Genomic DNA, 16,335 nt, shown 5'->3' on the forward strand with positions numbered 1-16,335 from the left:
TATATATATATATATATATATATATATATGTATGTATGTATATATATATGTATATATATATGTATGTATGTATATATATATATGTGTATATATATATGTATGTATGTATATATATATGTATGTATGTATATATATATATATATATGTATATATATATATGTATGTATATATGTATGTATATATATACTATTATGTCATGTCTGAGACAAATGTGCTCTAGGGCCAATAATCAATGACTTTTACCAAATAAGATTTCTGACCTCAGAGCAGTTGCTCCAATCCAACTTAAATCTGAAACTGACACACAGGTGTTAAAGAATCAAAACGGGTGATACAACTTAACACCTGCTACTATAAAAGAGGAGTTGTCTGTTGTCACACTCATTTTTTTTAGCATAAAAATCCTGCTCTAAGCAGTGTTTCTTCAGAGTTTCTTTGGTGAATGACTGGTTTCATTTCCTGTATTTTCTAGGAAATACTAGAGCCTGAGAAGTGAACCAATCAGGGGAATGCAGCGTGGGGCTTCCTGCAGTGAATTGCCAGTAAGAGAGGGGTAGGATGTTTAAAGGGCGTATGTATGCATTGTGTTTCATCTTACATACACAAAACGCAAGCCCAGTAATCATGCATCAGCATTTCTGGCTACTTTACATCAGTAATGGTTTCATATCAAATGACAAGATTTAACCCTTGTGTTGTCCTCCTGGGTCAAAAAGATTAAAACATTTTTTATTTTACCTTTTCTTTGGCATTTGGCAATTTTGTTGCTTTTTCTGACTTTTTTTTTTCAGATTTTTGTTTTCACTAACACCAACTTACCACCGCAAGATTTACACTGCTTTTTGAAATTCATGGTCAATAAACCTCATTTATATAGAATTATATCTAATAACTGAGTTAAAAAAAGCAGAAATTATGAATTATTTTGATTAATAGGTCAAATCAGAGAACCGTGTGTTGAGTGGGTTTAGTCAGAATACTAATGTGAAACAATTTAAATTTTCTCCCGAAATCCATTGAAAGTGATCAATTGTATTTGCAAAGAGCGTTTGGAATCCATCCTTTTTTGCGGTAATTTGTCTAAAAAGAAACCCAGATTTCAAATTTAGACATTTTTAAAAGGGGTCAAATTTGACCCAATGACAAAAGGAAGGTTAAGAATAAAAAGACGATGGCAAAGCGGTGAACTCCTCCAACAGCTAATTCCATTTAGGAAGAGAGCATTGATTAAGAGTTAGGTCTTCCTGAAAGAATTTACTCGGTGCCTCATTTCAATCAGGAGAGACTAGTTTGCAGATATGCAAAAGCTGTATACAGGATGATAAAATGTACAAGTATTTGGATAACAGCTGATTTGATTTAGGAGAGAGCATTGATTAAAAGTTAGGTCTTCCTAAAAGGATTAACACTGAGCTACCTGTGTCTTTAACCATGACAACAAAGGTCTCCTAGCCTTTAATAAAGTACAGGATATTTTTTGAGATTTTTTAGGGGCATTTTAAGCCTTTAATTTTATAGGACAGCTGAAGACATGAAAAGAGAGAGAACGGGGGGAATGACATGCAGGGCCGCAAGTTGGGGTCAAACCCACAACCTCTACGTTAAGGATTAAATCTCTACTAATGGGCGTGCGCTCTACCAGGTGTGCTACCCGGGCGCTCAACAAAGTACATCAATTAAAATTCTCCCCTTAACGTAACCTAAAGTTTTTTTTGGTGGATAAACCTAACCAACTTACCCATTGCGTTGTCAGATCATGAAACATTTATTTTTCAAGTGATTTATAAATGATTTATACGTTTTTAAAAGACTTCCTGCTTATAGGGGTGCCAGATCAGAAAATGCTTCTATCTGTCTTTCAAGAGGGAATGGACAAACAATGTATTTTATCCTTTAATTCGGAGACTTGGAGGGAACCATAGTTAGCTGCGTCGTCATGAAGGTGGTTAGTAAATACACAGTGTGCTATTGCTTAGCAGATGACTCTTGGAAAGAGTCATTTGAATTAATTCATGTAGTAGTACTTCATGAACTATCATTAATGTACAATGACTAATAGTATCTCATGCATGACTTAATGCAGATACACAACCCATTCCTTTAACTCTTAATACATTTATTTCACGCTTCCATTGATTATATCCTATTTATCAATGTTAAAGAAGTTGGTCAGGACTTTTATTTGAAGGGCCACTCACATAATGAAGTAAATCATGATTGCAACACTACAATTCCGGTTCAACGTTTTTTTGTCACTTTAGATGTCTTCTTCATACCAATGAAGAAGACAGTCATGATGATTGAAATACTTTAATTGATGCATTAATTAACATATTGTTCTTGCATTAAGTCATGTACGAGAGACAGTCTTCATCCTTGTACATTACTGATAGTTCTTGAAGTACAACATAAGTGAATTTATTATTTTTTATGCATAAAGTCATGCCTGAATTTATGATAATTCCTGTACCCTTATTATAAAGTGTTACCCTTTCTTGCCCTCCCAGCGTTTTTCCACTTCTCAAATCTTATATGGGCATGAAAACCTACAAAACACTAGATGTATAGAAACAATATTTTTAATATGCTACATCATGTCAATATAAAAGTATCATCAAAATAGTCTCTCACATATAAATTCTCAACATCTCATAACATGTTTTAAAAAATAAACTACATAGACAAACATATTGTAGAAAAGAAAAAAGCACTTAAAAAATGATAAAAGAAGTACGTCACTCACTCAGTAGTAAAATTTTCAAGATCAGTACCTGCCTGCTGGTTTTGGATAACAGCCAAAAGCACACAGATCTAGTTGCATGTTTATTTCAGTGCTAAGTAAGAAAAATATTAACAAGAAAGTAAGAAAATAGTGCTCCTGTGTTGCTCTTTTTTGTTGTCCAAAACATTTACAGTTAAAGCTTTGTACAAAAGGAGAAATATATCTGGAACATTTAAATCCAATAAAAAAATGTTGCAGTTAAAAAAGAATAAAAGCAATTTTTAAGAGGATCTTTTGTACATATTACTTTGTGATTGTGTTTCTTTTGGTGGCTTTTGGTTTTGGTCAGCAGAATGTGTCTTTAAAACTTTGATATGTAAATTAGCTGTGAGAAGTTGCTGAATAATAAATAAAGAAAAGGTGAATAATGCTTTTTCTGAACCTATTTTTTCCCTTTAAATGTTAGAATTAGTTGAATATTAATCCAAAACAGTGCTACACATTCAAGTTCTTTGATTGTAATTTTTGGCAATTGGTAATTAACACACAGTTTCAACAAACCTGATTTTTTTCCCTTTTTTCTATCCTAAATAAATAAAATAGTTGGAAACAGTTAAAGAACAGGAAGGTGGTTTGTGCCATCACTGTGCCCTGTCGTTCCCATATGCATCCACTCGTTCATGCACCCACAAGCTCAAACACACTGTCATACATAGTAAAACAAAGCACAACATAGCAAGTGAACATTGATTCACAGGTTTGTACCACATTATTGTTCCTGAGTCAATTTGTGGTTTTTCTAAGAGATCAAATCTTCTTGGAAATGTCAACACATAATTAAAAGAAACACTAACAGAAAAAAAGCAGATTACGATGCAACTAAATAAATATAGATGACTCAAAAAAAGAATAGTAATAAGTTAAAGAACAAAAAGCAACACTTCTCTACCTGAGTGAAAAGAGTTTTTTTTAATATTTCACAGCTTAATATCATCCTCCATTTTCATTTTTTAATTGGGAGGAAGTACAATCACTCACTACCCTTGCCCAGTCTTTGGAATGTTCTTCTTTTGGTGCTGTGCTCATTGGATTATGAAAGTTTATATCCCCTTTAGTGCCCTTCATGGACAAAAAGGGGACTTTTATTTGGCTACAATTTGTTTCTTGGTTGATGGTACGCTGTATGTCCTTTTTATATTACCCCCCCTTTCTTCTCACTGTCTTCTGTCTTTACTGTTGGCCGTTGGTGGAGATGGACAACGCTGGCCCTCTCCTGATAGGTCAGTGGAGGGCTGTGGTGTGATGTAGCTATAGCTGATGCGGTCATGGGCATTGCAGGTGCGTTAATAGCTGCAGTCAGAGCTTTCAGCAGTATGGCGGCCTCCTTCTGGTCCTTCTTCCCCTCGCCTTCCAAGGTACGAGCCAACCAGTGCTCTATCGCTTCCTCCACCTGCAGTGTTGATGCCGCCTCTGTAAGCATGTCAGCCTCTTGGCTGGCGTCAAACCGCTCCACCATCTGTTTCATGTGTACGTTGACAGGTGCATTGGAGTTAGCCATGCAGCAGCTGCACTGGTGGATGCGAAGGGAGAAGCGGTGGAAGAAGGCCTGGGCGCAGAGCTGGCAGCGGTAGGGCCGGTCGCGGCTGCTGTGGAGACGACGGTGCAGTTTAAGGTGAATGTACTGGGTGAACTTAGTGCTACACAGCTTGCACTGGTAAGGCTTTTCCCCAGAGTGGAGGCGTAGGTGTGTTTTCAAGTTGCTGGTGCTACTGAAGCGTTTGTGACACACCTGCAAAGCATGAAATAAAAGGTTAAGGCTCGTGTATGCAACATTCATGTTACTGATTATGGTAACACCTTAAGAAAACAGTTGGATTGTTTATAGGAATATTTTGGAAGAATTGAGCAGCACAGTATGATGTCATCTCAATGTCATATATAGTATATGATCAGGTTTGACCATGTTATCCCAGTTCTTTTTTTCTTTTTTGTAACTTTCTTTGTAAGACCAGTTCTATCCTTGCTCTCAACACTCACAAACGCTGGTAAACAATTACATGACAAAGTATGTAATGGCATTTTGTCAGAAATGACACTTTGACACTCCAAGAAGTGTGACTTGGAGTGCATTTGTGTATTGTTTAGTGTTGTGTTTCCTTGTGTATCAGCATGGGAAGTCAGGTAAGAACATGGAAAAAAAGTTGGACAAGAAACACAAAAATGTAGATTATGGTTTTCAACATACTTGACATTCATGTGGCTTCTCCCCCGTGTGGACTAGGTGATGTTTCTGGAGGTGGGCCAGCTGAGTGAAGCTCTTTTTACATAGGTTACAATGGAACGGTCTCTCACCACTGTGCACTCGGAGATGGACCTAAATTACACAGACAATACGAAAAGAGTAATGATTACTGGTGCTTTCTAAAAATTGGAATATATTAAATAAAATTATAAGAAAATAAATTATAGAAACTGAAGCTGTTACCTTGAGGTTTGACAGCTGTCCAAAAGTCTTAGAGCAGATATTACATTCATACTTGATCTTTCCATTCTGTTTCTGCAGTGGGTAGGGCAGGGATTTGTGGCCAGGGCTGTTGCGTGTCGCTGGGTTGCTTTTGGTCGTAGCCAGGCTGAGATTCATAGCTTCTTCACAACCAGAGAGAGACTGCTCAGTAGACTGATGCTGACTGTCGGGCTTGGGGATCGGGGAGAGCTCTGGGGTGGCCGGGGCGCCTCGTGGTGGCGACACATTTGGTTTCAGTTCTTTCAGACCTCCCTGTGAAGGTGGAGAGTAGGGGAGAGACACTGGCAGAAGATTTGGTGTCCCGATGGGTGGATACGGGAGTCTGTCTGTGCCCAGGAAGCTGCTGTATCGGAGCGATCCTCTTGAAGGCAGCATCCCAGGAAAGGGAGGGGAATATGAAGGAAGGAGGAGGCGAGGATAGTGTTGACCGTAGGGAGGAAGTGGGTAATTGGGCTGGAGGGTTCTGGATTGGTGGTAAAGGGGGTAAGGTGAAACGCCTTCCCTGTAGAGGCCGTGGAGGTGGAGAGGGAGATTTCGGTGCTGAGATGAGTGTGCAGAATGGGGATGTGTTAAGTACGGGTGATTTAAGCCCAGGCTAGGCTCTTTGTGTTTGGGCTTAGGGGACAGAATGATCTCCTGGTCTTCTGGATCTCCGGTGCTCTTCTCCTCAATCTTTCTGCTGAAGTCCATGATCTGGTTGTCGGGTGTGTCAGGCGGAGTGTCTCTTTCTAACATCTCTACATCGATATTCTCCTCTCCATCATCATCCTTCTCTTCTTTCACCTGTTCTTTTGTGCTTTCTTTAAGCCATGTCTGCTGAGGTAGGTGCTGTTTGGTGTACTCCGACTCGTGGTCTTCATCAGAACTCATGTATTCTGTAAATAAATTAAATTGTGAGCATGACTAAATGTAAATGTTTGTGTTAAAATCCCTTACACACACACACACACACACACACACACACACACACACATCCGCCCCAAGAAGGCACCCCTACTTATGGTAAATGGTAGTAGTTTCAGTCTGACTTAACACATAAATCATGCAGTCCAGGTTTCTGTTTGTCAATCATAGTAGTGATTTTGATGTGGGAGAACAAGTAGGCGGTAAAGTGTGTGGGGACATGTCACAGCTATGCGGCATGATTCTGAGTTTCATTTGCAAAACCATTTCTGGGTATAGCTGTCTTACTCGCCACAAGAAAACGTCTCTTCCTTTTTTTCCTTTTTTTTTTTCTTTTTGAGAACTTGTCACCATTACTGTACGTCAAATATTGTCTAATGTGTCATGTCATTCCACCGTTCATTATGTGAACGGTATTCAAGGTCATTTAAATGACTGTACCAGTGTTTTGCATGTTTAAGCCCCATTACTACAATTCATTTTGAAATTTAAATTCGCATTGACAATCTTCCAAACGATACCATGGTGTTTCAGCCATTGGTTTCCTCTCTCCTTTAGCTAAATATGAAAAGTAGTTTGCAAAGATTCAACCAGTGCACGCTATTTTTATGTTTTGTCTACATTACATTACAGTTGCACAGTAATGCATTTGAAAGCCGAAACAAATTCAAAATGTCTTTTGTTTTTACAATCAAGGGCTGCCGCCAAAAGCTTCAACGACCAGTACCTGAGCTGCCAAACTAGATTGCCTTCAATATAAAAATATATGAATCAGTGCAATGCATATCTGAACTTTTGAAAGGTGAAAGCTTTTAAGATCCCATAAGATGATAAAACAATGTTATACCGCCTTAGCATTAGTCACCAATGCATCTGGTGTATCCAGTTGGTATGAGTCATTAGACATTGTGGCAACAGACAATCATTCAGGATGCTGAGGGTATGACTTGCTAATATAGCTGCATAAAAACAAGTGAGTCACAAAGGTACTTTGACCAGGTATTATTCCCCTTTTTCTCCACTCTCCTTAAAATCCCACGTCATTAACCACATGTCATGAAACACTGAGATTTGTTTTCATCTAGGTGTGTGTGTGTGTGTGTGTGTGTGTGTGTTTGTGTGTGTGTGTGTGTGTGTGTGTGTGTGTGTGTGTGTGTGTGTTTGTGTTTCCCGTGATCTTGCATAAATACAGTGCTCTCTACCTGGACTAAGCCAAACAGGAAGATATAGCATCAAAACAACTACCTTTATGGTCGGTAAAAGATAACATCAGGTCTTAGTTACAGGAAGGAAGAATAATGTGTCTTTATTCCCCTTGAAGTGATAGAATTGTGCTGATGATAGATATCATCTCCTGACGCAGAATGTCAGAATGTGTTTTGTCATAGCCACAGATCTAAATCTGTCATTTTGTCAGATCTAGTGAGACGTAATAGGAGGATTCTTGTGTGTCATTGTGCTACCTCACCAAAACAGCTGATAGTCACGGGCAACATTTAGCTCACCCAGTAGAGCGTGCCCCACTAGGCGTCATGTTGGCTGAGGCATGTGGTCCTTTGCGTGTCATCCTCCCTCCCTCTCTCCCCCCACTTTCTTCTCTATCTGTATTTCCAATAAAATGCATAAAAAGCCCTACAGATACTCTAAAGATAAAGATAGACAAAAAAAAACACTGATAATCACCAGTCTTTCACTCCTTCTCACTAAATCATTGAAATGAAAGGTTCCATCAACTACCATCGCATCAACCACTAAACTTTCCCTTACACAAGCTGATATTGTGACTGTTTTCTGTGAAAACAACCATCACATTATGATACAAAGCAAGAAAAGCTTCTATTCCTGCTGCACTCACTCTGTTTGATGTCGACCTCCTGGCTGCAGAGCCTCTGGGCAAACTCCTGACTGTACCAAACCAGCAGCTCCTGATTGGGCTCCACGGGTCGGATGGTATAGAAGTAGATGTCCCGTCCGTTCTGGCAAGCCACCAGGTTCTGTTCAGCCAGAGCGTGGGCCGGGTTGACGTAACGCATCCAGTTGCTCCTGTGGACGTCATAGCCATCAATGAAGTTTTGAAGCTGCCCACTGCTGTAAATCTGCAGTAGAGAAAAAGAAGAGAGATTAAATGCATGTACCCAGAACACTTGGAGCAACTGATTTGTGTGCAACATAATGAGTATTACTTGTAAATGTAATAGTTAAATATTAAACATAAAAAATTAATTAAATTGCTGGAAAAGAGGTTGGCCACATCCAACATTAAAAAATGACAAATTCAGAATAATCACCTCTGCCATGTACAGTTAAATATCCTTCAGTTATCAGTTGAGGACTTGTTGCTCCTTGAGCCTGCAGCCGAAAGCTCTGCTCTGTCCGTTCTGTGTGTGTGTTTTACTTTCTGTGCTATAATATTAGTAGTAGGCGTGAGTCATGGAGGTGTGGCCACTTACCACAGTGGCTGTCTCTCTCACTCTCCCTCTTTCCTCATTTTCTCTTTCTCACTTTTTAGTATTATTATTTTCCTGTGTTGAAATTAAGTTCATGGAATACATGCTAGTGGTACACTTAAGTATGATTCATTCTTTCAGGGAAAAAGAAAATGCTTTGACTTTTTAAAGCAAACAAGATGTAAATTGGTGGCTGCCTGACAGACAAGACATGCAGGAATGCCTTTGGCAGCACGTCCGCCCCCCTCCTCCCTCCACCTGTGTCACGAGATAATAACACAATTACTCCCAGCGAACGTCAGACTTTCACTATTGCACCACTGCAACACCCCTTGCACAGGTTTAGAGGAAATAAAGCCGGAAGGAAAATACGTAGGATGTCAGCAAAAAGTCCTCATGGGAATTGACTCAGCTGAATAGAAAATTTCCTGAGTGACATAAGCTGTGTCTGGATGAGAGAGAAAAGAAACATGGCACTTGAAGAATAAACAGGGGCGGAAAGGCAAGGATTGTCAGTGTGTGCGTGCATTTGGAACAATAGTCCCTTCCTTTGTGTATCTGACACATGTTAAATTGGACCTGAGTGCCGGTAAGGCTCTGATGACTGTGTGAGAGGGAATCCATTGTTACGTGCCACCAGCGTTCACGACTTCCTCTAAAAGTTTGACCAAAACCCCTGTAAGCCAGTGCAATGTGTGTCAAAGCATTTTGGTTTCCTTATTGACGTATGGAGTTGGACTTGATGTGAAACTTCTGCATCCAAGCAACTGACTTTTCTTTTTTTTAAAGAATAACAGAAGAAGAAAACTTGTCCTCAGACACTCCTCAACTTTTCATCTAGATCTTAGACTATCTCCTGTTTGACCAGCATCACACTAAGCTGGGTTAAAGTATTGATGCAAATAAGTATGGGTAGACATATACATTTTATATTAGTGTAGATATAGTGTTAGTATGTGTATGTGCGTTTCGCTTACCCTCCAGAAGTATTTCCTGTTGGCATGTTTGGGTACGTTGTCTTTGGTGTAGATGACCCCTTGCAAAGGGCCAAAGCGAGTACCCTGAGGGATATATTCTTTGCTGAACACGCCCATCACCTGGAACACAGGCCAAATACATAATTCAATGTAGAGTCTATTTCCTATGTTTTGCCGCTTATGTGGAATATTACACAGCAGGTCAACTTTCATAGAGAACATTAAAAGTCATCTCTATCTGTACACAAAAGTCTTGAAATCTATACATTTATTATAGTGCAATACCTTTGATTGTCCATTGTTTATTGTTTGCATTTTTTTGCATTGGTTGCTTTGTCATGTTGACCCAGACAGCTCTAGAGCCAGGTTAAAACCAATATGGTGACACGCTGTCCACACTAATACGTTTATCGAATGAACAGAAGTACACTTTCCCTGACCTACTCCACTGATCTCTGACCTGCTGTCCCCATAAACACCACAGAGAGAGACACAGAGAGAAAGGCGTCAAGGCAGATTTATTTATAAAGCACCGAAAGCAGTGCCCCCCACTTTGTCTTGTGTACTTCATGAATACTGATCTCATATGTATGAAGTGTTTTACTGCACTTTTGATTCTGGAACCGCAAAGACAAAAAAACTATTTAAAAATCACACTGATTCTGCTTGCAGGTTGAATCAAAGCCTAAAAGCTCTGGTTACCAAATATACTACACCTTTGTTTAATGGGAGAATACGGTTAGTTTCAAAAGGTGTCCAAAAATATGTAGCACAAAGGAAATTAGATTTTTTTTTACCTTGAGTAATGTGTGGTAAAAAACCAAACCTGATCTGTTCTGCAGGTGAGTTAGTCATGTCTGACCTTTTGAGGTGCTTTTTCAGTGAGCTGAGTAAGAAAATGTTGTGTTGTTAAAAATAATAAATGACAATGAAATGATTTTTTTCAGCATCATGTTTCACAATTTCACAGAAAGTGCAACCCTTACTCAAAATGAACCTACACACACACACGCACGCACGCATCAGGCAGCCGCATCTGTGGCAGACACACAGCCTCTGTGTCTTGAGGAGCTTTGTGTTCTATCCTTAAGTAACCCCCGCCCCTACCCCACCCCGACCCTGTCTTTCTTTCTTCCATTGAGGAACTGTAGTTCCGTCTGACCCTCAAAAGAATTTCCACGACCTACTGTGCAAAGGTCAAACATTAAAAAAACAGAAGTGACAAACACCTGAACACCTTGTGATTATTTATCACACCATGAGAGGTGAAGTTGGCTTTGGATCATGGAAAATCAGTAAATTAGAAGGACAACAGGTCACTGAGGGTGACAGGAGAGTGTGTGTGTGTGTGTGTGTGTGTGTGTGTGTGTGTGTGTGTGTGTGTGTGTGTGTGTGTGTCAAGCGGCCGTGGAGGCAAGTGAGATGATTCCTGGGTGTGATGAACCAGTGTGACAGGGACATTGTGCTTTCCTGGCGTTGCGTGACTAACAAATCGCTGTGGCCGGCGCTGTTGCTTAACCGCCCAATTCAGCCAGGTTGGGAGGGGGGTGTTGAAAAACAGAATAAATAAAGGAGGATGGGCGTTCTTAAATGGACCCACGCTATGACACTACTGAGCTCCCTCCTTTTCTTTTTCCTTCCCCCAATCCCTGATCTTTTCTTAAATCTCTCGAAATAGCTTGTGCGCCTGCCAGGTTGAGGCCTGGCTGGCGGCCTGGCCCCCAACGAAAGTTAATCATCTGGTTTTAACCTAAATCCCCCCCCACACACCCTCCTCTCCCCAGCTTCTCCGATCCCCTATGCTGCCTCTCTCCTAGCTTACTGGCACCCGTTGCTAAGGCCCCATCTGCCACGTGTCCCCTTCACCCTTTTTTGTATTTGCTGGCATGGGAGGAAAAGGAAGTTTAGAAAAAGTGTTAACAAAGTTCGAGAAATAGAAAGACAAGTGAGCCCAACAGTCACCTGGTAGCCAAACAGGTGCTGGGCAAGTGTGCAGATGAGCATTATGATAATACCACTGCTGTATAAGGACATGCGAGTTGACTACTTCCTCAGTTTTCATCCATATTGACTCATCTCCCAAACTGAAACAAGTGCACCTGTGTGGAAAAAGCCCTTCCCTCTGAGCCTGACGGATAACTGCGTGAACTGTGCCTTACATTTAAGGTGACACAAGAATGCGCCCACACGTCCCTCCATCCCACACAAAGGAGCGGCTGTGTTTTTGATCATCACAGGAAATTAATTTTACAGCTTTAGCTATTCAAGGAGAATGATTCACATGATACATTCTCTAGGAAGGGAAACCACAAAGGCCAGTTTTAGCAAAACAAATTACTTGCAAGCATGTAAATGTGTGCTTGTGTTTGTTTTAATGTTTCATTTGATATCTGTTTGACTCACTGATCACATATGCTCACATCTAACAGTTTGCCTGTAAGTGATTAATGTGGATATTAGAAATTTACATTCAAATTATGTTTTTACAATTGCAATTGGTCAAATAGCCCTGCTGCATGTGAGTACTGCAAGCAATTTCAAAATCAAGTTTAGCTGCATCAAGTGTGAGTGTGTGAAGTGTTTGTAAGATGTGTAGCCGGATAACAAGGGCTGGGGATTTGAAACTAGTCCTCAAAAAGATTTTTAGCACCTCAGTTTGCATGACTTTCTATTCCTGCACCAATAATGCTACATAGAGAGGAGGAAGAGATGAATGTATGAGTATGTATGAGAACAAGAGAAGACAACTGACGGTAGAAAGTGTTGCCTTGGTCACGAGAGAAAGAGGAAGGGGGCAATGAAGGCCTTTGCAGACATCAGAGTGTTGACCGTCAAGAGCAACTAAACGAGTAGGCTTAGTGTGACACCTTTCACTCTGACGTTTTATGATGATGATTCTCTTTTTAGTCACAGTACAAATTCCTTTTTAAAACCTTGCTTGGAGACATGATTACAGTGCTTTGCAGTGACATGTCCAGACAGATACCAGATTGTGCTGCACAGAAAGTCAGCTGACTGAAATAGCTCAGGCATATTGTGTTTGCTCTTACTGACTCACCTGAGTTGGACATGATGAGGTAAATAGGATAGGCATGGTTTTAGAAAAAAGATACAGGCGGTAAGTTTTGATACTATAAGATCCCCTGCTGAAAGCCAAGCTAATCCCTGACATGTTAGTCCGTGTGTCTATGTTTGTATCCTGAGTGCATTATTGCATGTGTGAGACAGAAGTGCCAAAAAGCTGCACAATGGCAAAAACAGTAGGGTGACATAAGGGAAGTTAAGGTGGCCAGAAGACATAGAAAGGCCTCTGACCTCAAGCTGCCAGCAGCCTCATGTCCATAGCCACACACACACACACACACACACACACACACACACACACACACACACACACACACACACACACACACACAGACACACACACAAACTCAGTACTCAGCACATCTTTTGTCCCAAGTTACCTAATGTAGATGGCCCAACAGATTGTTATGTAACATACAATTAATATTTTGAAGTGTACCAAAGCTATAATCTGACCAAACCAACCATTCTCAAACGGCACCCCAGATTGCAATTAATCTAAAGGAGCGTTAAAGTAATTGTTTTGTTTACTTCAGTTTTAAGAGTAAGCAGTTCAATATCTTGATGCTCAACTTCAAAAGAATAGACATCTTTGGCTGCTGTTGGTTATGCTGTTCCACACTTCTGACATTTGTCTACAGTTTAAATTTTTTTGAAGGAGTTGAAAATTTCAACTTGAAATGCTCTTACCTCATTGTCTGTGCTGTATTCAAAGGTGAGGTTGCGTGGAATGGAGGTCATGGCTTTGGGCAGACTGAAGCTGGGGTCTGACACCTGGTCTGGCACAATGTATGTGCAGTTGAGGACAAAGTCCAACTCCCTCCACCCGCTCATGTCTCCTGGTGTGCTTTCCAGCTTCATCTTAACAATATAGAATAAATTGTAGATGATAGATTTAGGCTTTCAAGCTATAGTTTGGTTTTGTTCTGTTTGGTTTAAGTTTCTTTGGTATAGAAGTACTTTGGTTTGATCAGGTAGATCCCTTGTCTTAGGTACGCTTGTTAAATCTCAAGATCTGGAAAGCAAGAGAGAGAAAGAGATTTCAGTGCCACAGAAATCCGCTTTTATCATATTAAGTTTGAGGCAATAACATGTTTAGATAAAAAGAAAATTTGCAGTACAAAAAGACATCATCTTTACCCACCGCAAACTGACAGTGATAAACAACTTATTTATGTAAGTCAAACATTATTACAGTAGGTTGACCTGAGGTACGATACAAAAAATCCCATGTCGACTAAATCTTTTGCTGTTTGAAATCCATCCCATCATCCCAGCATACAACATTCTGTTTAACCTGCCATTTCCCAAGAGGCCAGTAGGTCAACGTGTCCTTTTCAGCTCATAAATTCTGTATAATTTATACATCTTTTCTCTATCTAATGTTATCCTTGCCAGCAAAAAAAGAAACAAGCTATACGACTTACTTTCACACATTCATTCAGCTGTAGGATCCTCATTTCTTTGGCTATGTCATCCCTTGATGGCTTTTAATCTTTGTTCTCCTCTTTTTATTCTCTCTCCTTTCTCCAGTGTTTCTTTAGGGTTCCTGTCAGTTAGATCCTTTGGGTATCCGCTCTCGCTGTGGCCACTTTGTCACCGTCACCACAAACTCATGAACCTGGATGATTGCGCCCAAGCTTTTTTAGTTCAACGCCTCGGCCAATCACAAGCCACTGTGGTCATGTGATTAAGCCATCCGACACACAACTGTTGGTTTTAGACAACAACATCAGTGACGTTGTACACTTGGCCAGCAAGTGGCTGTTGTGATGAATGCTTACATACACACACACGCGTCCACGCACACACACAAATGTCCACGCAAACACACACACACACATCCACGCACACACAATGAAGACATGATAATGAATGAATAAAGGAAGAGCAGATGGCTGGCCTGTTGCCACTGAAAAACACACTCATAGACTTTTGCTTGGTTTGGCACCTAATGAGCAATCTGCTGCCAGGGTATCTTCTTGACCTACATCCCACTAAGACCCCTTAGACCTCTGCCACACACACACACACACACACACACACTCACACACACACACACACACACCACTATGAATCAAACCTATACAAACACACCAAAGCACAATTCTTCTATATTTAAAGTTTAATTTAATCAAGAAAAAAGTAAGTCTTCTCCTACACACATGCCCTGGGCTGATTGGTGTGCTTCAGTTATTCAAAGGTACAGATGTAGAGCAGGTCATCCTAGCACGTAGGAAAGAGCCTTAAAGACACCTGTCTGGCGTTCCCTTTACTTTTAGACACACACACGCACAGTCTAATAATATGGAGCTCTGAGTCACCTCAGCCTGTATAAAGATAGCCAGGACAGGTGAGAGCAGTTAACATACGGAGGGCAAAAAATGGAAAATGTGACTTTTCTATACAGTATGTAGAGATGCAGACTGTGCAAGAAAGCACATTTAAAAAAGAAAGTACACATGCAAAATGCCTTAAAAACACAAAAATAAAAAGTGTACGTGTGAATTTATGAAATGTATCACACATCAGATTTTTTTCTTGAAATGGCTTACACAACTTAAACATCTGTCACAGTCATTTTATAACTAAGACTTGATACATAACTGCAGCATTGATGAATTTCTATACAGATGAATTTAAGTGTACTTGATTTTTGTTTTGTTTTTTTAAACAAAGTATTATTTGTTTTGGGTATAATATAACATATAACCACAAAAGCCACATATATAAAAGTTTTAGGAAGCTCATACAATATAAGAAAATCTATTTGATTGGCAGGATTGACGTATAAGTTTTAAGAGAAACAAATGTAAATGTGTTTCACAAAAATTGTTTAGTTGTTTAATATACTGCTTCTATTGCCCCCCCCCCCAACTTTACGGGTGATGAAATAGTAAAATGGCTGCCATATGGTAAGACTGCTATTCCAAGAGTGGAGCTTTGCTGAACAGTTTGGCATGGGGGTTAATGATGGTAGTAGAAGGTGTGTGTGTGTGTGTGTGTGTGTGTGTGTGTGTGTGTGTGTGTGTGTGTGTGTGTGTGTGTGTGTGTAGTGAAGAGGGAGGGGAGGTATAGAGATTTGGGCTCTTTCACTGGCCTGCGCCTGGTTGGGCTAATTTCACTAATTTGCAGACAGTCTGGGCTCGGGCTCAGTACTCAGCGGCCAAAGACCCAGCACTCCAGGATAGCAGGTTAGCCAACTCATCTCACTTGTCGACACACATCACATCCGGGACATCAGATAGTTTCAGACTTTTTTTTCAAGGAGGTAAACTTTACACGCAGAGCAAGAGGAACTAGGCCTTTGCACAAACGGGGAAGTAAGGGAGATAACGGCACCAGCCGAAAAGGATAAGTGGAAGAAAGACCTGAGGTCAGCTATATTAAAGGTGTCTGAGACCAAGAAAATTAGACAAAAGGATGTGACCTGAGTTGTGATAATACTAGGTTGTTGGTACCTGGGTGTTTTGTAGTAGTCTGGACACCTGTTGTCATGCAATAGTCTTATTCTGTACTGCTCTAGTGTCACTAACAGTGCAGTGAAAGCTTCCACCTATTGTACCAGATAAAAGATGTTGAAACCTTGGCATTTTCTAAGATGTTAATTGTACATACTTTACAATTTACACCTTTGACATTGCTTTTAAAAACCATCTTCCATCAAGGTGTTCAGTG

At 40.2% G+C, this 16,335-nt stretch overlaps 1 protein-coding gene across 2 annotated transcripts; it reads right to left on the minus strand.

Moving 5' to 3' along the window:
• Positions 1-3,114: 3,114 nt before the first annotated feature.
• On the minus strand, positions 3,115-14,288 carry prdm1b (PR domain containing 1b, with ZNF domain). 2 transcript variants are annotated; one of them, XM_034892565.1, is made up of 7 exons: positions 14,085-14,288; positions 13,348-13,672; positions 9,574-9,693; positions 8,005-8,245; positions 5,208-6,121; positions 4,968-5,096; positions 3,115-4,511 (listed from the first exon to the last, which is right to left on the minus strand). In XM_034892565.1, exons 2-7 carry the CDS (start codon positions 13,516-13,518, stop codon positions 3,915-3,917), a joined length of 2,172 nt encoding a protein of 723 aa, XP_034748456.1. In that variant the 5' UTR covers positions 13,519-13,672; positions 14,085-14,288; the 3' UTR covers positions 3,115-3,914. The 2 variants fall into 2 exon arrangements, with proteins under 2 accessions (XP_034748456.1, XP_034748457.1); XM_034892566.1 differs by lacking the exons at positions 9,574-9,693; positions 13,348-13,672; positions 14,085-14,288 and adding an exon at positions 8,438-8,549.
• Positions 14,289-16,335: the final 2,047 nt, after the last annotated feature.

Source organism: Etheostoma cragini, chromosome 14, assembly GCF_013103735.1.
Source record: "Etheostoma cragini isolate CJK2018 chromosome 14, CSU_Ecrag_1.0, whole genome shotgun sequence".
Classification (NCBI taxonomy): Eukaryota; Metazoa; Chordata; class Actinopteri; order Perciformes; family Percidae; genus Etheostoma; species Etheostoma cragini.

Excerpts from the sequence above, each read along its gene's own strand:
- prdm1b (XM_034892565.1), bottom strand. The coding sequence starts at position 13,518 with ATGAAGCTGGAAAGCACACCAGGAGACATGAGCGGGTGGAGGGAGTTG. Across the intron at positions 6,122-8,004 it reads GGAGGTCGACATCAAACAGA|AATACATGAGTTCTGATGAA; the intron begins GTGAGTGCAGCA and ends ATTTATTTACAG. Across the intron at positions 4,512-4,967 it reads AGAAGCCACATGAATGTCAA|GTGTGTCACAAACGCTTCAG; the intron begins GTATGTTGAAAA and ends CATGCTTTGCAG.